The 26,345-nt window shown below is 36.0% G+C and overlaps 1 protein-coding gene across 2 annotated transcripts in view; it reads left to right on the top strand.

Annotated features, from left to right (window-relative positions):
• Positions 1–1,872: 1,872 nt before the first annotated feature.
• Positions 1,873–26,345, top strand: part of lyst (lysosomal trafficking regulator) — a 114,910-nt gene continuing 90,437 nt past the window's right edge. The window contains exons 1-3 of one of the 2 annotated variants that reach the window (XM_079437646.1): positions 1,873–1,926; positions 2,382–2,610; positions 23,106–23,197. In XM_079437646.1, the coding sequence (XP_079293772.1) occupies positions 2,542–2,610; positions 23,106–23,197 (161 nt within the window). In that variant the 5' untranslated portion in view covers positions 1,873–1,926; positions 2,382–2,541. Of the gene's footprint in view, positions 1,927–2,381; positions 2,611–10,813; positions 10,971–23,105; positions 23,198–26,345 lie in introns of those variants that run through there. The other variant, XM_079437647.1, reaches the window with a different exon arrangement.

Below are 26,345 nucleotides of genomic sequence, written 5' to 3'. Positions count from 1 at the left end.
AGTCCCACAAACATCCTCTTATTCCCACATTAAAGAGGATTGTGTGTCGAATGAGTCTAAAACAACACAAAAACAGAAGCGAATATTATTATTATTATTTATTTATTTAGCCTTTTTTTTATTATGAACATTGTCAAACAATAAAAAGCAGTTACAGTACAAAAATACTAAATAATAATAATAAAAGAAAATTAAATAATAATAATAATAAAAAAGTTATAACAAAAATAAATGACTAGACAGGGGTATAAAATAAAATACATTGCATTCAAAGGAAATTATTAAACAGTTTACAAATGTCAACAGTTTTTAAATCTTATTACAATAATTAGAAATAGTCTGAAAGAAGTGCTGCATGTCAGCAAACAATACATAAAACAATGGCTTCTGACATGAAAATGTACATTTATGTATATAAGATTTTGTTAACAAAATAAGGAGATTAAGTACAATTTATTTTTCTGTAAATGCACTTTTTTTGAACTAACAAAACCAAACAAAACATTTTCCCAAAGTAAAGTCAAATCTTTATCAATATTCTCAATAATAAGGATAGGTTTTTCCACAAAGTCTCTGGGTGCTGTTTGCAAAAAGAGCAGTTTGTATCAATATCTTTTTATATTTCTTTAAGAAAGTATTAACAGGATATATACGATGGATAATTCGAAAGGAAACGTCTTTTATCTTATTAGTAATTAAGTATCTATTTAGAATCAACCAAACTTTTCAGAGACAAAAGAATTCCAATAAACCGCAACATTTGGAATTGATACAAAATCATTAAGGAATAACAAACGTATTGATTTATTAGAAGAAGAGTTGTTCCGGATCAAATATTTATGAGGAGAAAAGTTGTGCTTGTATAATACAGCCCAGGCGAGAAGGACCTGCTTATGGAAATTAGATAACTTCGCTGGTCATTTTTCTACATTATAATTACAAAGTAATAAAACATTAAATCCACCAAATTTGGAGAAAATGTCATGTGGAATAAAGTTCCAGATAGAGGTTGGATTTTTAATTGAATGTTTGGCCCAATTGATTTTAAGCGTATTATTAAACGTACATAAATCTAACATATTAAAACCACCATTTTCATATGTATTTAGAACCACAGATTTTTTAATATATGAAATTAAATAACATTTTGTCGATATTCTTGAGAGAGGTCTTATCACATGGAGACACTAAGAAACAAGAGATTCAAAATACATATCCATTTCAAGTTTGAATCTTATAAAAACAGGGTTGCATTTCAGAAATGCACATTTATGAATATGATATTTAGCTAACAGGAAAATAAGCATCACTTTTTCACATTCGTGAAAGCCAAAAATGACATTTCTATGTAAATGTAAGTAAACTCAAAATTATGATTCACATAACATTTGATAAAGTCAAGAATGTCTCACCAAAATGATGTTGTGTGGGAGCAATTCCAGAATAAATATAAACAAGTTTCATTGTTTTCTAAACAGAAAGAACAGTCGGTGTTAATGTCTTTTAAGAGAGCACTATTCTATGAAACTTAAATGCAATTTATCTCATTTTGTTAGAAATTAAATATTTGTGAGGTAATGAGCAAACTTTCTTCCAGGGAATATTCCAATAAGACACAGAAATAGACTCATTATTCTTTAATGTGACTGGAGCACTGTGGCGTCATCACGTAGCCCCGCCCACAGCAGGAATAACAACGTTAGCGCCTAAGTCCCGCCCTAACGGGGGGGGGGGGGGGGGGCACGATTGACGTCATCCGAACGACTGTCGAAAGAGAGCGCCCTCAGTGGCCACTGGTATGATCGACAGTCTACTCAACCAATAGCCGCTTAGGATTCTGTTTTGTGGGCGTTATTTCCTGTACTGTTTTGCATGTCTTTTTTTCTCAATTGCTTGTGTATATGTTATAAGGAGACCGGAGACGAGGTACGTGAATTATAATTGTTTTTAGACCTCGGACGTATAATATTGACATGATGATTAAACATGGCTGGTTGGCATTCGTTCTACCTCATATTTGACATAACTAAAGCAATGAGTGTTAGCCTAAGCTGTGCTGCAGGAGATTCTGCGTCTGCTGTTGCGTGAAATGATCCAGATACACGCAAACACGAACCTTTTTTATTTCCCCCTAGTTAACGTTAATGCTTTTTGACTGGTTCATTCACACTAATGTTGACGCCGATGCTAATATAAGCCCCAGCTTGTGTTCAACGCGAAGCGGTGCACTAATATCAATGCTTCATTTGTCTGCTTGCAACTGTAACTTGACCGCAACCGTCAGCCAGACTGGAAACTGACTTGAATGCGAACAGATCCAGTGCAGAACCCAATTCGCGCCAGCCGTGAATTCAAAAGTTCTGTTTGATCTCTGTCGGCAGTAACGGATTTAACGGACTTCACGTCTCCTAACGTTAATCCGGATGGACACCTAATGAAATGATGTGCTGTTCCCGCTCACGCTGCTCGGATTTCACCGCTGGATTTTAGAGCTTCGATCACTGCTGTGGATGAACCGGAGCCGGTGGCGGTCAGCTGGACATGGCCAGCTCACACCTGGCTGATCTGTCCCGGGCCTGGGAGAACTACACGGACTGCCGCGATCTGCAGGTGAGCCGTGAGAACTAACTTAGTTACTAAGTAGACGATGAGCAAAGTCTGTATGTGGGCTTGTCAAAGATTTACTTGGAAGTTGGGGAAAAGCCTTAAGTTTGAAAGCAGTGTGTTTGCAAAGGTGTTCTGGTTTTGGTTACTAGACCAGGGGCCTGTTCCATAAAACAAGTTTACCAAATAAGCCAGGCTTATTTCAGTTAGTCTGACTTATTGTCAGTTGATTTGGGTCCAAATAAATCAGACTAACTGAAAGAAGCCTGGCTTATTTGGTAAACTTGTTTTATGGAACATGCCCCAGGGCTGTCCAAACACGGAGGGCCGGTGTCCTGCAGAGTTTAGCTCCAACACTAATTAAATACCTGAAGCAGCTAATTAAGCTCTTACTAGGCATACACCAAGGAGGTGAAAATAAATCTACAGAGCTAGATCTATTAAACCAGAACTAGTTAATCTGTTTGTCTAATAACCCAGAACACCCGAGTAAGTGTACAGATGTAGGCCCTCCAGGATCGAGTTTGGACACCCCTGTACTAGATCAACCAGGGGCCTGTACCATGATGGTAGATGAACAAATTCAGAGTTATAGGATAAGTTTTGAGTTGACAAAACCAAACCTCTCCAATCTGGCTTTGTTGGTACCATGAAGCTGATCATCAACTTTCTCTGTCAACTCAGGCTTGATCCTGAGGTAATGGAGCACGTGCACATGAATGTGTGACATCAGCAGCGAACAGCCAATCACAACACACAGCCAGTGAGATTCACTTCTTGTAAGAGAGCCAGTGAGATTCAAAACTCTTTTGTTAAAGGTTAAGAGATTAAAGAATATGAGGAATTTAAACGCATTTCCACTGAAGTACCTGTCCATGAAAGAAGACAAATTAAGGCAAATATTTTGCTCTATCAGTGCAGTCGCAAGTGAAACTTGGGAAGTTAGTTCTATGTAGTTGATTATATAAAGGGAAAGGGAAGTGGTGTGTGGCCAAGTATGGTGACCCATACTCAGAATTTGTGCTCTGCATTTAACCCATCCAAGTGTACACTCAGTAGTGAACACACACCCGGAGCAATGAGCAGCTATTGCTGCGGCGCCTGGGAAGCAGTTGGGGGTTCGGTGCCTTGCTCAAGGGTCTTCCCTCAGTCGTGGTATTGAGGCTGGAGAGCGTGTTGGTTATTCACTCCCCCCACCTACAATCCCTGCCGGACCTGAGACTCAAACCCACAACCTTCAGGTTACAAGTCCAACTCTCTATCCATTAGGCCATGACTACCCCACATATAGCGATAGAGACTCAAACATGTAAGGTCACATGTAGCCATTTTTAAAGGGTTATCTATTGATTCTACCCCTTATTTATATTACATATGATCTGTATGTATTAATACTCATTTAAAATATATGCTTTATAATAATTGTTAAACTAAATTGTTTGTAATGGAGTAATAATAATATTATAATTATATAAATCATATTCACTTTGCTCATATCTGATTGGTCCAATTATTACTATTACTATTTTACCAGTTCTGAGTTACTAAATCTGTAGATTTAGATCTGGGTTACTAGAAAAAAAATATTAGATTTGATTTACTAGATCTGTAGATTTACTAGTTTGTTTTAGATGACTAGACTAACAAATTGACTAGTTCTGATTTACTAGCTCTTGACCTGTAGATTTAATAGGGTGTTCTGAGTTACTAGATTTAGACAGCTTTATTAGTTCTGATTTACTGGATCTAAATCTGTACACTTACTAGATTGTTAAGCGGTATTAGACAAACAGATTAACTAGTTCTGGTTTACTAGCTCTAGATCTGTGGATGTACTATTTAGTTTTGGGTTACTAGACAAACAAATGAACTATTTCTGATTTACTAGATTTTTAGCTGTAGGTTTAAAATTTCCAGTTGAATCCTGAGTTACAACCAACCACCCTGGACTACCTTTTAAAGTAATGTTGTGATGGTACGATGGTATAGTGCAGGGCTGTCCAAACTCGGTCCTTGGACAGCCTTCGTATAGTAATTGTATGAGTTTATAGTACCAATACCAGGGTACTTTGATATAAACCATGGTACTGAATAATTAATTACCATGGATTGTCATGGTGTTCACTGGTAATTGAAAAGAATTCTATGGTATAACCATGGTTAGCGATGGGCGATATCTTATCGTTTGCGATATACCAGTAAAAATTCTCCCCACAATAAAAATTTGTCTTCCCGCGATAATAACGATAAAGTCTAGTTGTTGACATATAGTTGTGGGTGGACGTGAAATTGAGGAGGAGTTTATCGCTAAATGAGGAGCAAGGTTATTTTCGTGAACGAAAACTAAAACTAAGACGAAAACGATTGATGAAAAAACAATTTTGTAAACTGAAATAAAATAAAAATGAAACTAAAACGAAACAAAACTAACAACAGTTATTGAAAAACTAACTGAAATAAAATAAAAATTAACAAGAATAAATAATCGTTTTCGTAATCATTACGTTCTCACCTCTTGGCTGAAAAATATATGAGCTGTGTGGCGTTTTAGGGAAATACCTGTAAATGGCGCATCTCTGACGCAAAGCAGTTTAAAGCAGAGTCCTGCACGGGTCCGGTTTGGTAAACGTGCACCAGCAGTACTTAACAGAACACCGACCCGTTATCCCACAGCAGCACTATATATTTATTTCTGTAGCCTACCAGACCAGAACCGTTTGACATAAAGACTGAGAGTCGCGACCCGAACCGGACCCGCATTAATCTACAACATCAGGAAGGCAAACTTATTAATTTTCTCATGTAACACAAGCAATCAAACCTACATTAGGCAAGTTGGTGCTTTGAAGAATAACAGACATGCAACATAACAGAAAAAAAAGATGAGAACGCACCTTTCTGTAAACAATACAAAACTTGCCCTAGCATCTTGTGATCACTGCCAAACTTTCGAACAAATAAATATGCATAGGCTAAATCACATCATACACACGCTTATAATTCTTTATAAATAAAGAAAATAACATATTCAAATGTGAGCCTTTAAATAGGCCTACGATTGCCGTTATTATTGAATTTCATTAGTCCCAGTTATGATTTATGCGCGGATGTTCACGGAAAAGTGTGCAAGACACGACAGCTACAATATCATGATTATGGTTAAATAAGAAAAAAGACATATAACCAAATTAGGCTACATTTATTTTCATATTAAATATCTCAACACACCATTAGATATGACATTAAGCACAACTTGTGTAGATTTATTTAGTAAAAAGGCTTATTTCCTTTGGTGTATATTTGTATACTTTTACCATCTATCAGTCTCAGCATGGGTTAATTTTGTCACTAAACGTTTGCCTCACTCAAGTAAAATTATGCTAAGTCTTTCTTTGGCCTTCGCTCTGGAAGTGATCTGTTGACTTTAATTAAAACTGAAACTAAATTATATAAAACTAAATAAAAATGTGTTTACGAAATAAAAACTAAACTAACACATATTAATGAAACTAATAAAAACTAAACTGAATTTCATAGCAAATTTGAAAACGATATTAAAATAAAACTTAAAAATTCAAAACTATAATAACCTTGATGGGGAGCTCCTTCTACTGTCTGGAACTGGTTTGGTTAGGGCTGTACTGTGCACAAAAAAAAATCGTTCTGAATAACTGTACTACAGTAGCACGTGTGCGATACAGTTCTGCATGTGTATGAGCCTGTTTACAAACCTGTTGTCCAACAAAGATATCATTTATTGACATGCTTTTTCTCCAAATTAACTTAATAACATAGTTGAGTGTTTGAAATAACTACTTTTTGTGACCAGACGTGGTTTCATATTACAGAGAATGATAGTATTATATACAGTGATAAAGGCTATGTCGATTAGCATTGCATTATAAATATACTTTCCTTATACAAAAATACCCAAGATTGCTTGAAGAACACAGATAAACCATGTATTTTGTGCAATCGTATGTTTATTGTCTTCAAGTTAACAAATTTCAGCAATAACTTAACCTTTGTCCATATTAGGGATTTCCTGGAGCATCATAGGTAGCATTACTTCTGCAATGCATATGTGGAGTTTCTGCGCAAGGGCGCCCTCCGGCTTCCAGTATGAATTAAATAGTCAATACATTATGTGTGTACTCAGTAATGCTCACAACACCCTATTTTGGGTAAAAAATAGGAAACATAATACTTTCTCTAAAGAAACTGGATTCCCTGAATTATTGTCATTGATATCATTATTGCAATAAATACCAGAAATATCGTGATATATTTTTAAGCCCATATCGCCCATCCCTAACCATGGTACGTGTCCAAAACACAATGGCACTACAATGGTCAGGTGTATATTTAGGCTACCTCCTATGATTTAAGTTTTTTTTTTTTTTTTTTTTTAATCACCCCACAAGAAAAAATTTGCAGAACACGCATAGATATAAATACTTTGATAATTACACAGAGATAGCCTGCTTAAACACTTCTTAATCATATTTGTGTTATGTGTGTCAGCTGTCGTGGGGCGCCAGCCGGGAATAGTTCAGATTATGTTGACTGTTGGTTTGATTCTCACTGTACTTTGCTAGGTTGGCATGTGATTAACAGTTAACTGTGAATTCATGTGTAATTTTATTATAAGATGCACCAGCAAATCAGCAGTCCTGATTGCCAGTGCATTTAGGCCGAGATCAGATTTTTGTAATTTATTTTGATAGATGGGTTGGTGGATGTTCATGAAAGTTCACTTTGCGTTAGTTGGGTTGTTTAGCCCAAAGAAGCAAAAACACATCCAGATTGACCTGTCAAAGCCCTTCTGGATGTTTGGGTTGAGTAGATTAAATGGTTTAAAGCCTGTCAGCCAGGCTTAACTAGATTTTCAGATTGAAGTGTGAAGTTTTTTTCTACAGAATTTATGCTTACTGGATCCTGAACTTGAACATGAGACATCCGAGGATGACTCTCTGTGCCGAATGTACACTTCACTGAAGCGCTTTAGAGGTGGCGTTTAGGTGTCTGTGACACAGACTGTTTACCCCTCCGGGGCCGAAGCCCGCAGCAGTGCGGTCTGTCTCGTTTTTTCTCGATGACTGTGAAAAGAACTAAAAATACTCTGTCGTTTCTGATTGTACAGATAAGAATAAGATATAGTTTGAAACTTCAAAGGGTCTACTTTTATTTGTGTATAGTAGGGCTGGGCGATATGACGATATAATCGTATATCGACGATGTCTCGTAAGTATCGCAATGTCGATGTCAACAGTCAGGTAACAGACGATTATCGACATTATCAGGAAAAAAAATGACAAATGATAAACCTAGTAGGTTGCAAAAAATATTTTACACAGCCCCATAGTCACCATACAGGTCTTTTTGCATGCAAGAATGAAATAATTTAATAGGAGGGTTGGGAATCGAAAAGCTATTCCAATTTTGGAGATAAGATCAGATGCGTAAGGTCAGGAATCAAATTACTTGTTATAAAATTAAATTTCGATTCTGCTTCTCGATTCCTGTATGTGCATTTTTTGTGATTTCAAAAGATTCAACTGCAAGAAGACGAAATAGAACTCACTTCTGCACTCGCGCGCTGTTTTCTGCGCAGAGCACGCGCACACACACACACACACACACACAGCTCGCACCTCTTATATACGCAAACACTGGACTGAGCTCTCTTTCTCGCATTCTTACACATTCGAATGGACAAATACACACAAAATTATATCCAAATATCCCATGAATATAATCGGTTATGTCTTAAGTGAACGTAAAGAGGGTGTATTGGATCCGTGCATTGACAGCAGTCGCTGCCGCCCCTCATTAATGTTAATCAAAGAACAAAAGAAAAGAAAATCCCTCACTGATCTTGACTGAATCACTTTTGTAACCTCAGTTTATATTTTATTTTCCTGTTGTTCGGCGCTGACTACTGTAAAGACAATGAGCATCTGTGTATGCGATTATTTTGGAGATGTGTTCCAGTATAATTGATCCTTATTTAGGGTAAGGCCATTCTATTTTGATCTCCAGTTTAATCAAAGTTAACCAGAAAAAAGGACAAACAGTGGCACTGCATGTGTTTCTGAATATTTATTTTAACGGACTGTATAATGATGAAAAACCACACACATGACAGTTATAATTAAAATACGCAAATTCCTTCACAGCCTATTCATACAGCACACACAGTGCCCTATTTTTTTAAACAGTGTATACAGTATAATTATGTTTAATTAAGCGGAGATATAGCACTATAAATTCTTAATTCATTTGCAACAAAACTATAAAGTTTTGTTGCAAACGGATGAAGACATTATAGGCTCAACATGCACGCGTTCGGAGATTCGGCAGCCCAACACTGAATATTATATTTTGGGCGTTGTATTTTGATTAATACAATAAAAATGATAAAAACTAAAATACAAAACTAAAATTTAAAATTACCCCTTGTTCTAAATAAATCAGTTATTTTTATTTTGTTAAAAACAGGCCAAAAGAGACCTCCGAACAAGGCTACCAAAAAAAAAAAAAACGTAATGTTTTTGCTCAGAATTCTTTTTAATCTCTGCATGACTTTAGTCATACATGATAAATATCAAATAACGTATAGCTACAAGTTTAAAAACAGCGCTACAATTATTCTAATAAAGGAAATTAAACTTACCATCATGAAATTTGTCTAATGCCAAAAAGAAAGAGTACCATCGGAAAACAGGCATATTTATTCAAGACATTACTATATGACACCAACATGCATTTATCATTCTTACAATCACCGCCAGAATGTCCAACTTCACCATGATGAACTTAAAATTGGGTTCTATCATTTTTCCTCAACAGTTCTTCTCACAAAACAAAATTAATTTCAAACACAAATTTGATAAGATTTAAGCACAAACTAAGAAAAGTAATACCAAACTTTAACGTGGCAATAATTAAGACCAAACTGAATATGGTGCATGTCGGCAATGTTTTCTTAGCGGGGGCGGGGCCTGGTGGAGGTGGGGCTTAGGTAGACGATATAATCGGATATCGCGATATTTTTTAAGGCGATTATCGAAAAGATATTTTTGACCAGTGTAGGTGATTACAGTGTAATAATCAGATTTTAGTCATAAATATGTAGAAAAAACACAAATGTCTGGGCATATCAAAAGTTCTCCAAAACCCCCTCAGACTCCAGAGAGTTAATGCTGCTCAGAGGTGGCTTCTGTGCCACCTTTGCACTGTAAATTTGGAGGTTTAAAGTGTGTAATTTCTGCAATCTACCACTACCATATAGTATATAGATACAGTATAGGACAACCATATAGCCCCACCCCAACATTTCTGTCTTCGTCACACTGTACACCTCTGTTAGAGGGTCTCCTTGTCTTGATATTTATGTAAGCTTGTGGGTGTTTTTCTGTTTGTAGCTGTGCGCTTCACACTTTCAGTTTCCTTCAATATGGTTTCACCGCTATGACAGTTCTTTTCATCGCCAGTGACTAGTAAACACTGTGTGACGACTGGGTCTCCCTATACATTTGCTTGTGTAGTAAACAACAGCCAAACTGGAAACTGTATCCCATAATGCAATGTGTTTGACCTTCCATTTCCAGTGTAATAGATGAGCCAGAAGTAAAATGAACCTGTTTGAGCCTTTGTATGAGATGGAGAGAAGTTCTAGAGTCAAAGTCCATTCACACCAAGAGCGATAACTACATTAGCATCCATACCAACAAACGATATAACGTTCTGTTTATTATAAATAAAGAAAAGTAGTCATTTGCCACTTTAAATGCTCAAGCTCTCTAAAGTCAGATGGATTTTGATTGGCATCTAGAAAAGAATCATTCTGAAAGTGATTTCAGTGATATTTTGTGTATTGTGATAGCTGAGGTTCCTTGTTCTCATAGAAATAGAATGACTATAGTTATAGCTAATATCGTTTTAATTAGCTATACCTTTATAGTTATTGTCCTTGCTGTAAGTGGGCCTTTAGATATGAAAGTTCAGATTTGAACAATGCTGAGTATGTCGTGAAAATGTGGTTGGTTAAACCGAACACTGGAGTAAAAGGTCAGCCGTTATCTTGATGTGTTACACAAACCGCACATTTTCCATTGCATTATATGGGCTGGTGTTTCACTGGAAGACTTTCAACAAACATGTCAGTGTTGCTTTAAATCAGTTGAGGCTTGCGTGAGATGTTTTTAGATTTGATAAGGGGGATGTTGTTCGCTGACAGGATGCTCGCTGCTCTCGTTTCTTGCTGCTTTTTATGTCTGAGTGAGTAGCGATTCTTTTGTACACCCCAGAAGTGTTTTTATTTTCCTCAAGATTTGTTCACTGAAGACATCGGTTGAGTGTGGGTAAGGTAGATCCTTAATTTATTTTTTTTTTCATTTGTAGTTGTTGAAAGGTTTCATGAGGTTGTCTAATGTTTATGTGAAGAATCCAGATGAAATAGCATTTGATTACTTGAGATTGTTGCATTTTCTCTTGAAGTGCAGACACGGTACCTTGATTGAGAAATCTGCTAGTTTAATCAGGTCTCGCTGTGAAGTCTGTCCATCAGATGTCACCAGTAACATCAAGATACGCTCTTCCCATTGATCTTTAAATAAACAGTTCACCCAAACGTGAGAATTCTGCCAACATTATAGGCCCCTATGATTTCCATAATATCAAAAACAATCATGAATGTGAAGAATCTGCAGAATGTCACAGTATTTGGTAAATTTTGGAGAAATAAATGAAAAGTAGAGCTGTACAGTTTATCAAATAAAAGTATGGACTAATTTCTGTGAATATTAAAAAAAGACAAGCTAGCTTTAGATATGAATACACACAGAAACTTGAAGTTCTTCACAACGACCTGTTAAAATAAAAGTTTGGCTTAACTTGAACTTGGCTATTGTACAGTTGTATGTATATCTCAAACAATAATAATAATAATAATAATAATAACATCATTAAAACCTTATTTAAGGAATATCACAGATTTTTTCTTCTTTGTTTTATTACAGTAAACCTCTTTTGTGCAGTGCTTTGTTTGCCAGAAAATAAAAGGAATTAAGTTTTATTCTATTACCTTAAAGAAATAATATTTTATATTGTTTTATGCCTTCATTTCACTGTTTTTATAAGTCTGTATTAAATCATAAATCCAGAAAAAATATAAATTTCTGAAAAAATAAAACATTTCATAGGGCCCTATTTTTGTAAAAATATAACTAATAAAAATATTAAATAGTTAATGTTTAACAAATTCAATTGCTTAGGTATTGTTGATTTATTAAATATAATTTTCTCATTGAAATGGAGAAAAAATGTACTCCCCTATATGTTGTTGCAAAGAGTGATTTTAGGATGGACCAAATTTTGATCCAGATTGGAATTAATGGTTTGAGATTATATGGATAATCTGATATTCTGTTTGGTTAATACTTCAGATCTTTACATGGGTAACGTCCTGTGGTTCACTTTGGGTCACATGTCCTGTGGTGTGGCGTGCAATGAACCTCCACCAGCCTCTCAGTTCTTCAGAGTTAATAAGAAACATGGGTTTTGAATATTTTCATCAACTGATCGATATCATCAGATCATTCTCTGAAAAACCAGCAGTTATGACTCATGAAAAAACTAATTCTGTGTTTGTGTATTGCTCTGCTCGAGATGTTTAAATCTACATCTGCAGTGCTACATATGTGAGCTCATCCTTAAATCTGCCACTGCCATTTCTAAATCAAGTTTAAGCAATCGTTTGGTTCAACATCCTGCGTTTCTGCTTTTGTGAACTCTAGCGTGATCCTCTCTACACCAACGCCCCACTTGCCGCCAGATTGCACATTTTGCTTAGTAGACTAGTTAATGGACTCGGCTCTTTGAATAATTCATCTTTCTCTCTGGTGAGTCACGTTTCTACTGCTGGCTGTGATGTGATAGATGCTCTTTTCAACTAGAGGTTGCTTTGACTCATTTTAACTAGTCAACTTGTTGTTCAGAAAAGTCATTGACTCGTTGACAGCTCAATGTTTAATTTATGTAAATGACTTCATATTTTGTGTGCCGAAGTAGTTCTATAGTCCAAATTAACTTATTTTTTTAACATTTTTGAAAACAAATTCACTGTATTTTCTTGCATAATTGCAAATATTTTTGGCTCTTACAAGTTGCTATGCCAAGGTATTGTTACTGGGAGTTAGTTTGTGGTCAGAAGAACCGATTGTGGTACAGATTTTATTTTGAAATCATCTGACAGGCATGTAAATGTGTGTACATGTTTGTTTGGCTGGCATCTCTAGGTTGTTTAGTCTTCTGCAGTTCTTCATCCTAGTTCCTGGAGGAATGTGGAACTCAAAATTCTCCTCATGATGTTCATCATAAAAGCAAAGACCAAATTAGATCAGTCACTCACAATTATGCCCGGAAAAAACATTACACAACAGTCATCCTCTGTAAGAACGTGGTCATACGGCAGACTCACATCTGCACAAATCACGGGCAACAAATTTACAAATTTATCTACCTTGAGAAGCAAATTTATGCAACTCAGATCTCTGAATATTAGGGCTGCGTAGCCAATTTATTGAATATATATATATATATATATATATATATTCATTCATTCAGTTACAGTTTTATTGCTGGGCGATAAATCGATAATAATAATAATTGCAACAATTTTCCTTGATAAAATATGAAGAGTTTGATAAATGTTTGAGAAAACTGATGCGTGCCTGTATATTAGACACGTACAGGTCTTAAAGGGATAGTAAACCTTCTACCAATTGTCATTTAAAGGGATAGTTCACCCTAAAATTTCTGTCATTATTTGCTCACTCACATGTAGGGTTGGGAATCGAAAATCAATTCCGTTTCCAGAATTGTATACTTAAGGTCAGGAATCGGATACTTGTTGTCAAATTAAAATTTCTATTTCGCCTGTCGATTCCTATGCGCTTTTTTTTTCTTCATCTGTGAGGACCGGTGTGACCTAGCGATCTGCCAGGACCTTGCTCGCTAATCTAAACGCTCCAAAGTTTCGCTACATTTACGATCAGAAGCCAAAAAAGCCAAGTATAATATCTGTGATAGCTAAACGTTGCAAGAGAGGTGTCACCACCAACATGACATTAATTTAATAGATCGTTAAACATCGCGAACATGATTCAAACACGTGATTCTATTCCTAAATTACAATGATTCGTCTGTTTCATTCCTCAACCTTTGATGCGTGTGACCTTGGTTCGTCCGTGCAGTGGATTAGAACATTTAAATCTGCATTCGCACTGCTGCTCAATTTATCCAGAATCATGCAGTTTTGTTTTGCACACAAACAGCTCTTAAAGTCCAGTTTTTATGTAGCCTGTGATGTTTGTATATGGTATTCAGCTGCAATAATATGGTCTGCAAAAAAGAGACACAGGATAAATGTTTGATATCATTATTTTATCACATTGGAATTGAAACTGGGAATCGAAAAGAATCGGAATCGATAAAATTCAAACGATACCCAACCCTACTCACATGTTGTCCCAAACCTGTATTAATTTCTTTCTTGTGCTGAACACAAAAGAAGATATTTTGAAGAATGTAACCAAACAATTGCTGGTCCACATAGAATTTGATAGTAGCAAAAAATACTATGGAAGTCACTGGCAACCCACATCTGTTTGGTTTCCCACATTCTTCAAAATAAATTATGTTCAACAGAAGAAATAGTCACGCATCACAAGTCAGATTTATCACACGAGGCGAGTGAGTCGAACTGACTGAAAAGAGTGAGGTGAAAAAGACAAGACCATGGCGGAAGCGTTTCAAAACGAAATGTAAAAGCGCCTGTTTTAAAAATATTTAGGATTTTGAAAAGCCTGTTGACTCCTGCCATTAATCTATATGATAATATAAATTTTTTTTTTTTTTTTTTTTAAACATTTGTTTCTCATTTATTTGGTTCCACAGTATTTGCTGATTTTTATTTGATTTAAACTGTGTATTTTTCATTATTTTACATCAAGGTGTATGCTGTCCGTGCCTCCAAACTTTTTTATTAGTTTTGCTAATAAACGTTCTACGTTTCATAATGATTCGTTCCTCATTCTTTACTGATTTTTATGACGAATTGCCGAAAATGTAAAAGTGAAAGTAAAATGCGCACGGTGCATTTTCAAACTAGGCTATTTAAAAGTGAAGGTAAGTGAGGGAAAGATGGAAAACTCAAACGAACTAAAAGCAAGCAACTGTCTGACACCGAATTGCCGCTAATTTGAAAGTGAAAGTAAAACGCGCATGGCGCTTAAAGGATATTTAAAACCGAAGGAAAGTGAGGAAAAGAGGGAAAACTCAAACGACCCCCCCACCATGGTGATACCGGTATTACCAGTGTTGTTGGGAAAATTTCCTCACCGTCACAACCCTATCTGAACTATAAACATTTATCCCAGTACTTCTGTGATTTGAATGTTTGTAACACAGAAATAATGATACTGTGTGGTTGAAAAGAATGTGAGGCCGTTTCATTCATGACAGATGACAGCTGCTCTCTTTAGGTCAACGTCAGTGTGAACTGCGAACGCAAATTTAAGTGTTAAAATCACACTGATGTGATCGTATGCTGCACGGACGAACCAAGTGATCACAACGTAGTGATCGCACGCATCAAAGGTTGAGGAATGAAACGGACGAATCATTGTAATTTAGGAATAGAATCACGTTAGTGTTTGAATCGTGTTCGCGATCTTTAACAATCTATTAAATTAAAGTGCTTTGTCATGTTGGTGGTGACACCTCTCTTGCAATATACAGATATTATATTATCACAGATATTATACTTAGCTTTTTTGGCTTCTGATCGCAACTGTAGCCAAACTTTGGAGCACTTAGATTAGCGAGCAAGGTCTTGGCAGATTTCTAGTTCGGGTCCTCACAGGTGAAGAAAAAAAAGCACATAGGAATCGATAGGCGGGATCGAAATTTTTATTTGACAAGTATCCGATTCCTGACCTTAAGTATCCGATTCTGGAATCGTAATTGATTTTCGATTCCCAACCCTAGTCGTGGATCATCCACGAAATGACACACAGTATTAAGATTCATTCCGTTTAACTATAAATGGGGTCATTCTTATAAACTCAGTTCTTATTTTGTCTTGTGGAGAATATATAAACATCTGTTATGTGAAATAGCTTATAACAGATGTTTATATATATATATATATATATATAGGTCCTTTTCAAAAAATTAGCATATTGTGATAAAGTTCATTATTTTCTGTAATGTACTGATAAACATTAGACTTTCATATATTTTAGATTCATTACAACACAACTGAAGTAGTTCAAGCCTTTTATTGTTTTAATATTGATGATTTTGGCATACAGCTCATGAAAACCCACAATTCCTATCTCAAAAAATTAGCATATCATGAAAAGGTTCTCTAAACGAGCTATTAACCTAATCATCTGAATCAACTAATTAACTCTAAACACCTGCAAAAGATTCCTGAGGCTTTTAAAAACTCCCAGCCTGGTTCATTACTCAAAACCGCAATCATGGGTAAGACTGCCGACCTGACTGCTGTCCAGAAGGCCATCATTGACACCCTCAAGCAAGAGGGTAAGACACAGAAAGAAATTTCTGAACGAATAGGCTGTTCCCAGAGTGCTGTATCAAGGCACCTCAGTGGGAAGTCTGTGGGAAGGAAAAAGTGTGGCAGAAAACGCAGCACAACGAGAAGAGGTGACCGGACCCTGAGGAAGATTGTGGAGAAGGACCGATTCCAGACCTTGGGGGACCTGCGGAAGCAGTGGACTGAGTCTGGAGTAGAAACATCCAGAGCCACCGTGTACAGGCGTGTGCAGGAAATGGGCTACAGGTGCCGCATTCCCCAGGTCAAGCCACTTTTGAACCAGAAACAGCGGCAGAAGCGCCTGACCTGGGCTACAGAGAAGCAGCACTGGACTGTTGCTCAGTGGTCCAAGTACTTTTTTCGGATGAAAGCTAATTTTGCATGTCATTCGAAAATCAAGGTGCCAGAGTCTGGAGGAAGACTGGGGAGAGGGAAATGCCAAAATGCCTGAAGTCCAGTGTCAAGTACCCACAGTCAGTGATGCTGGTGTTGGTCCACTGTGTTTTATCAAGGGCAGGGTCAATGCAGCTAGCTATCAGGAGATTTTGGAGCACTTCATGCTTCCATCTGCTGAAAAGCTTTATGGAGATGATTTCATTTTTCAGCACGACCTGGCACCTGCTCACAGTGCCAAAACCACTGGTAAATGGTTTACTGACCATGGTATTACTGTGCTCAATTGGCCTGCCAACTCTCCTGACCTGAACCCCATAGAGAATCTGTGGGATATTGTGAAGAGAAAGTTGAGAGACACAAGACCCAACACTCTGGACGAGCTTAAGGCCGCTATCGAAGCATCCTGGGCCTCCATAACACCTCAGCAGTGCCACAGGCTGATTGCCTCCATGCCACGCCGCATTGAAGCAGTCATTTCTGCAAAAGGATTCCCGACCAAGTATTGAGTGCATAAATGAACATAATTATTTGAAGGTTGACTTTTTTTGTATTAAAAACACTTTTCTTTTATTGGTCGGATGAAATATGCAAATTTTTTGAGTTAGGAATTTTGGGTTTTCGTGAGCTGTATGCCAAAATCATCAATATTAAAACAATAAAAGGCTTGAACTACTTCCGTTGTGTTGTAATGAATCTAAAATATATGAAAGTCTAATGTTTATCAGTACATTACAGAAAATAATGAACTTTATCACAATATGCTAATTTTTTGAAAAGGACCTGTGTGTGTGTGTGTGTGTGTATATATATATATATATATATATATATATATATATATATATATATATATACACACACACACATACATTGATTTTATATGATCTATTTATATATTTTATATAATACAAAATAAAAAAATATATATATGTGTGCTAAAGCTCAAGGAACTTTTTTTTTTTTTTTTTTAAATAACTTTTCAATAAATGCATGATTTCTCCAAAGTCAGCGAGTAATCCTGATCTCAATATTGATGAAAGTCATGATTATGATTGTCATAATCGAGCAGCCCTATGGAACATACTAATTTTTAGTGCAAAAATATGATGTTTACATTTCTTTGAAACTACATGCAATCTAAGGGTTGAGTTGTTTTCTGCATGCTGCACAAGCTTTAACTTTTCTTGTAATGTTTTGATCTAATCCTCAACATCAGATCTGTACAGTCTGAGTTCACGTACAAAACACTGCAAGCAAAAACAAGATCTGCTTTTTGACCTTTTTTTGCAACAGAAGGAAAATTACACTTCTGCAAACCCACCGTAGTTATTCTGCGACCGGCTCAAGTTTACAGTGCCGACGCTAACATGTGTGACTTCCTGTGCTGCATGCGTGTCAGAGCGATGGGAAGCGAATGGGGTGAGAACATGTTAATTAGATGCTGCCCAGTTTTCCTGCCAGGCTCATAAAAACATATGATCTGGGGCAGTCTCTCGACTAATGAACTAGTGTTAAAATGACTCAAACTCAGATAATGAACTGAGAAAAACACCAAAAAGTCTGTTCTTAGAAAACATGTGCATTTGAAGTCTTCAACATCAAATGTAGTATGTGCAATAGTGTGTGCAATTACAATTGTTAGTACGGCAGCGTACTGACAATTGTAAGCTTCAATCAAACCTCATCTTGAATTGTTTGCCACACACTTGTCCCGGCATTTCTTGTTAGTGATGCACCGATCTTGATTTTTCATGGCCAATTTTGAATGCACATGTGTTACAAGCAAATGGGCTGATTCCAAAACATGATTTTAAGCAACGGATAAGTATGAGTATATGAAAAAGATGTTTATTTGCTCCAAGTGGAAGCAGATTAGGTTCGTTCATAAGCTTTTAAATCAAAATACAACTTTATGCAAAGTGCAAGTGTATGCTTTAATTCAGTGGTTCCCAACCATTTTTTCATGGGCCCCCCCTACGTACACATGTAATCTGAGCCCCCCAAACCCCCCATATTATATTTATACACGCCCATAAAAAAAAAAAAAAAAATATATATATATATATATATATATCGAATGCCAACCCAACCCACCGAACGAATAATCGAATATTCTGGTCCAGCCCTAAAATAATTTGTGTGTGTATATATATATATATATATATATGCAATAATAATATAATTTTTTGTCTCTTAGAAATGCACATTTGACATTGAGTTGACAGTAGTAGTTTGAGTTGGGATGCAGATGTAAATTTATGTTCATTATCAAAATCAGTAACATCTGTAAAAATTGCAACAACCTACTTTTTTTTATATGGTGAAATTTAACTTCTGACAGTTTGAGTTTTATTAAAATTAACCATTGTTCTTCCATAGTAGCATACATTTGCATCATGATAACCAGAGTTAAAACCACACATATAGCACCTCAATACTGTGGTAAAAATGCAGCTATGGTTTCTGGGAAGCCTATTTATATGTAAAACAGTAGTCTAAATACATTTATTATAAATGCACAAATGCTAGCCTATAGCTTATTCACAAATATACTGTAATTACATTCCATTACTCCTTTAATATATTTGATACATGTCTACATTAATATAACAAATTTGATATAAATACCCCACATTTCTGCCACAATACCATGATGCAGTTAGTGTTACTACAGTAAATCCATGTTATAAGCTGTTCATGTCTTGTGGAGTTCGCTAGAGTGGCAAACAGCTGACAGGAAACACAACCCGCTCCTGTAAATGGTGTTTTTTCCCCCCTTGTGTATCCAGAGAGACTATTAGCGCTTTATTTAGAAGCCCAGATCTTGGGTCACATGAAATTTGGGAAATTCTGATCCATTGTGACCTCTTGGAGAACACTGTAAATAAGACTTGAGAAGGGCAGCAGGGTCTGAATCATTACAGTCATGAGACTAGTGCTGTGTCCAGAGCCAAATACTGTGTAGTAGCTACTACATTTGGTTTGAATCTTGCTTTGTAACTGTAAAAAATGACTGTATATTCTATGTAGTATGAATGAAATTTGCACGTACTACATAATCATAGCCTGTGGTTTATTGGTGTATATTTTAATGCTCTGATTTTTGTAGATCATTTGTCTCAGGGGTTTTAGATTAGGCTGACTAGCTTTAGTAGTCAGCACCTGCTGCTAGATGTAAGCACTTGTTTTGAAGGGCTCTTAGAAGTGTTAAAAGTGCATTTTCCTGTCTGTTATTTTTGATGTCGCAGCTCAAGATAGTCACTACAGTGAGCGTTTGAGACTGTGTTTGTTCTTCATTTTCCTGCATGAGCGATTTGTCACATGACATGTACAGCTCAGGTGATTGGTTCAACAATCTGTATGTGCAACATACGTGACAGTAAAAGATCCCTGTGAGCAGAGGATCTTTGCATCCCATGATCTGTTTGTTCAGTCAGCTTGAACCTTGATTTGATTCTGCATGAACTTCTCTCTCTCTTAAACTAGTTAGAGCTGCATCCTCCTTGCTTTCCTGTTTCTCTGTCCTTCTGTTTAATTTTAGTTTTCCTGTCATGTTCATCTTCTGTTCGTCTCATCCCGTCTGTCTCTTTTTCTCCTGTGTTCCGTGTTTCCAGCCTCTCGCTGTCATCTGCTCTGATTCAGATAGTGGGACCCTGATTGTCTGGTGAGTGTCTGAAACCTGCAGAAGGTCATGACCTCTGCCACCTTCAATAACCCTGCCTTGAAAACCTTTGATACTACTAACAAAGTGTGTGGACACTAGATCAACGTGTGTTAGGCTGATGCTGGTGGTCTGTGACTTGCTATTTTGGTATATTTTAGAATATTTTAAGGGATCAGTTTCTCTAAAAATGCTAATTCTATCAGTGTTTTTTCACCTTCGTTTGTATTTATTTATTTTGGGTTGAAATATGTGACCCTGGAGCACAAAAGCAGTCTTAAGTCGCTGGGGTATATTTGTAGTAATAGCCAAAAATACATTGTATGGGTCAAAATTATCGATTTTTCCTTTATGCCAAAAATCATTAGGATATTAAGTAAAGATCATGTTCCATGAAGATATTTTGTACGTTTCTTACCATAAATATATCAAAACGTTATTTTTGATTAGTAATATGCATTGCTAAGAACTTCATTTGGACAACTTTAAAGGAGATTTTCTCAAATTTATATATATATATTTTTTTGCACCCTCAGATTCCACATTTTCAAATAGTTGTATCTCGGCCAAATATTGTCCGATTGTAACAAACCATACATCAATGGAAAGCTTATTTATTCAGCTTTCAGAAGAACTGACACTTAAGACTGGTTTTGTGGTCCAGGGTCACATATGTCAAATTCTTGACTGGTTTTGTGAGATTCATCCACTTCATTTATTTATTTAATGTTTTTCCCCCTAAATTAATTTTTGAATAAAGTTGTTGATAGGTTTCATGAGATTCGCACATTGTTTGTTTATTTATTTAGTGGCAGGGTGTTGAGGCATAATCTGGTATGTTCTTGGACAGGTTTTGTGAGATTCATCCGTTTAGGACAAGATAGTATGTGATCTGAGGCACAGCCACAGCTTTTTCAAGTGAATATTTATTATAAGGGGTCACCTGAGGTCACTGAATACGAAAATTAGGAAGTGTTTTGTTTGCACAGAGCTGTTGAAATAGGTCGAGTCTGTAGGAAACTGAGTCACTAACATAAGCTCTAGACATGATTTTACAGTCATTTTGATAGATGATTGATGATTTCTAACACAATATCTCCTGAATAATGCAGAGAGCAGAACATATGAGAGAAAATGCTGAAAAAAGTGCACATTTTCTCTTGTTTTTGGGCTGATGACTTGGTTGTGTTCTTGACAGTTATTTTTGAGATTCATACAGAGGAGACGTCATATTTGGGATTAAATAAATTTGATAATTGATGTTCAGAATAATTTTATTCTGAGAGTACAATAATATTGTTTAAAGTTTTTTGTTTTGGCACTTAATTTTTAACAATAAGTTGATTCACTAATTTTGTGCGGTTGTAGGTTTGCAAAGTGGTGGAAAACTTCTAACTTTCCAGAATTTTTGGAAACTTTGGAAAGTTCCTAGAAATTTATTGGAAAATTTCTGCCACTTTGCAAGCCTGTGTGGCTGTATATTTTGCCATGATTATTAACCAAAACTTAATAATTTCAATAGTTCAGTGATGAGTTTGTAAGTGATGAAGCATGTCAGTGCAGCAGTTTAAGGATTGATCAAAGCATCTCAGGCAGCCATTGTTACCTGTTTTTTTTTTTTTTTTTGCCGGTTTTGTCCATATGAAATGCTTTTGTAGAAGCTGTGGATTAGTGAAGCGGCTCCCGCAGACGCGTGTGTGTGATCTGACAGCTGGAGGATCAGTCAGAGCTGCTGTCAAGCCTGTGACCCCATTAACACTCATCCCCCACGGTTACCAGTTAAAAGGGTCAGGTGACCAGTCGTCTGCAAATGCAAATCCAGGGAAGATCAGACATTCCAGACATGCCTGTGATTTCTGATGTATAGGTGTTTTATCATTTAAATGATGGATCATTAACAGTAATGCAAAAAATATATATAATAATGGTTATTATTATTATTATTATTAGTAGTAGTAGTAGTATTAATATAATTTACTATATTTATTTTGTAATATATATATTTTTTTTAATTTTGTGCTAAAATATGACCTTTCTCAGAAATCTTGACAGGTTTTGTTGGATTCATCGGAATTCATATTATTATGGATAATAATCACATGTCATGTTGCAACACAAAAGTGAAAAATTAAATATAATAAACAATAAATAAATGATCATAATGACAGTGAATGAAGAATACTATTTATTTATTTTTTGATTGATTGATTTGATTGATTGAAATATGACCCTTGACAAGTTCATGAGATTCATCCATAATACTACTACTATGTATGAACCTCACAAAACACACAAAAAGGCTCAGCCACACTCATGTAGATGCAGCAGCTGTAGTACGTTTCCCTGCGTCTGGCCTCTTACTCACTCACTCACTCGCTCATGTGAGTGGAAGTTGCTCCATGTAATGTGATTATTCTGTGTCTGTTCCAGTAAATGGAGAAACAGAGACGTCTTTGGGTGTTTTGAGAGCTCACTGGTGGCCTGAATGAAGGAAAAGACTTGCTGATGAAAACTGGTCAAAGTCAATGCATGTCTCATTTTGATGCGTTTGTGTAGAAATATAATACATTTATTGCTCATTTGATGTACTTCTAAAGTGCACAATGCAAAGCTGTCTTGCAAGAACATTTTTCTGGTGCTTGCTCAATTAAATCAACACTATTTGTACCATCATTCAAAAGTTATACGTTTGATCAAACTCCTAACCAAGTGTCTATACTAAACTCTGCTTTCTTCAGAAAATGCAAGCATCTAATTCGTCTGTGGAATCAAATCTCCTTCATAACAGAGATGTATGTTGTTGTTTTCCTCTGATTTCAGGTCAGTCTTCAGTGTTTGGAGAGTTTTCTCTGCACGTTTCACTGTGTGCGACAACTCAGTGACCCGAGAGCAAAGGATGCGCTCAAATTCTGGTAAGCCGTCTGCTTTTTCAAGATGATCCAGATGTCTAAGTGTCTTCAGTTGACAGCCTGTGTTCAAAGAAATAGTTACTCAAAAAATTGTGAAAATCACATTTTCTTTTGATCACATCTGTCAAGCATAATTTTGAATAACATCTTTGTTGTTTCACTGAAATTCGTCAGTTTTTTTTTGTCACCAAATAAACTCCCTGCATCTTTGAGATATTTTAAGCACAGATCACAGTTCCTGATCAGTGTTTTTTTTTTTTTTTTGTGTAATTTAGCCAATTACAGATTTGCCCTCAGTCAGTTGAACCTTGTTTAGATGAACTAAAATCATAGCAAGCAGCGATAGAGCTCATGTTAATTAGCATTGTGTTGAGAGAAGCTGATCGCTTGAGGCGAGTGATAAAAGGCTTTCTTTGTCTGGCCGAGTGGCCACATGCCGTGTGTTCAATTAAGTGTGTTTTCTCAGCTCCTAATCTTTATCTTGTGATCATGTGCAGTTCCTGGAACTTTAGCCGAGACACAGGAACTGGACAAAGCTACAGCCCGTCTGATGTGAATGCATTAGTGTGCGATTATTGCATATGGAACCCTTTGACCCTTTCAAAACTTTTATCTGCTTTGAGTGAGATAATAAAATAATTGCTTTGTTAAAGCAATAGTTCACCTAGAAATTAGAAGTTGCATGACTTATTCACACTTTTGTTATTGAAAACTTGTATGATTTCCTGATTTTCCGTGGATATTTAATCTTTTTTCTTCTGCCCCATGTTACCATAGGCATACTGGCAAACTGGGACAGGGAGATACTGGTAAAGTGGGACAGCATATCAAGTTATGAGTTTATTATTAACTTGCATAGCAATTGTAATGATAATAAAATGGGAGTGTAGTGCCATGTACATAATATAGGGTATTTACTGTACATGTGTATATTGCACAGTGCAGCGTATTTGCATTTCATGATCTTAAAACATGTCAGTGCCTTTGTTTTGTCTTAAGACGAACACCAGTAATGCTTTTTTCTAAGGCATGTTTATAAAAATTACTTAAATGTCCTAATTGAACTATGGCTTAATCCTGGTTTAGGCTAAGCGATCCCAAATGCAGCGATCCCAAACATTGAATCTAATCATCTTTCAGACAAAACTTTGCTTCAAGAATGAGCCACACTGTTGACGTGATCTAATTGCTTGCACACCTTGAGCACATGCGAGTTAACATATTCCTCTTATCGGCAAGACATATCGGCATAATTTTTCATATCAGGCCAATGCAGATATTTACAAAAGTCATTATCGGCCGAATCCGATATCAGTCTGATAATATTGTGCATCCCTAGTAAATTCTGAAATTAACACATTTGCCCCCGGTTTCACAGACGAGACTTAAGCCTAGTCCTCGACTAAAATGTAAATCTGAGCTGTTTCAACTGAAAGAAACTTGCACTGACTGATCTTAAAACATGTCAGTGCCTTTGTTTTGTCTTAAGACGAACACCAGTAATGCTTTTTTCTAAGGCATGTTTGTAAAAATTACTTAAATGTCCTAATTGAACTATGGCTTAATCCTGGTTTAGGCTAAGCCCTGTCTATGATAACTAATGTAGTTTACTAATTCAGTTTGAAAATAACAGTATTTAAAAAGATGGAATCCAAGCATATTTACTCGTTTGTGCAAAATAATATAATATGGTTTGTAGAAGACTTAAGATTTGTTTTTACATAACAGGATTGTTTCAGCGTCTGGCAAATGGCAGGTTTATCTTCTAAGCTTTACTACAAAATTGAATTACTCAGTCACCCCCAGGCCCGACCAGAAGTTTGCTTCCCAGCCTGCCCCTGTGCGACCATGTGACATCACATGCTTTCATGTGATGCACTGATCAACTCAAAATCTGGAAAGCTTCCATCTGAAATTCCGATTTAATGGAATTTATGGAGCAGGACAGAAAATTCAGTCATTAGTGAAGCATGGAGGCATGCGGACGCAGACTTGATTCTTGTGGTTTAGACACTACTACGACCATGAGTGGAATATGTGGCAGAAACACTGCAGACGATGATGGAGATTTTGAGTTCCATTGCAAGCTGGTTGTAGGAGGTACTGTAGGTCGGTTGGAAGAGTGTGTGTGTTTCTGGATATTGTAGATTTTAATGGAGGCGTGTCTTTAAAGCACCGTCGGGTTGTGTTTGTGGTGTGTGTGTGTGCTGGAGCTGCTGTGATGTAAAGCGAACGTATTAAAATGTCTGCTAAAATTGTGTATTTGAGCATTGTGTAACACGGAGCACATATGTCTAATTATAAATTAAATAACCACGAGGTATTGACTATTTTTGGAAAATTCTTCTTTTTTTTTATAATAAATAAATGAGCATCATATACATGTGTATGTGTGTATATATATGGTTTAACATTTGAAAATGACAAATTAAGACAATTATTTAATGCAATTTTACACTTATACTGTAAAATATTTTTTTTTTATTTCAAATTTTTTATATTGTTTTTCTTAAAAAATTTGAGTTCAACAGTGAAATAATTAAATTTTTATAAAAAAAAATACGATGTAGTATTATTATTTATTAATTTATTTAATAATAATAATATTGTTGTCATATTGATATAATCACAAAATTTTGGCCTGGTTTAGTTTTTTCTTTTTGTAGAAAATGCCTTTTAAATTGCAAATGCAGTTTTTATCAGAAAAAATTGTAATTAGATTTTAGATTGTGCAAGCCTGATATACATATAATCATATACTTTTTGTGAAATATAATTTTGTGAAAATGTCCTTTTTAAATTTTTTTCTTTAGATTTTTGGGGTTTAATGTAATGCGTAATTACTGCGATCATCCTTAATATCTTCAAAGTAATGAGGTTAAATCAATGTCTGGGTATTGTTACACTTATTTTGACCATTTGTTCTGCCGTCTGGTTTGGTAAAGTGAGACGGCTGAAATCCTGTCCAGCGGTTGATGTGGTGGATGGAATAACTGGTTGGTGCGATACAGTACGCTGGGTCAGTGTCTGATAACAGGATCCTAATCTTGTTGCGTAACATCACTGTAGTTCCTGTCAGGCCTCACACAGTCATAATCTGTGTCCATACCATAACTTACATTTTCACTGATCAAGTTTGATTAGTTAGCTG

This window comes from Barbus barbus (assembly GCF_936440315.1).
Source record: "Barbus barbus genome assembly, chromosome: 16".
Lineage (NCBI taxonomy): Eukaryota > Metazoa > Chordata > Actinopteri > Cypriniformes > Cyprinidae > Barbus > Barbus barbus.
This window is presented reverse-complemented; position numbering and strand designations above follow the sequence as displayed.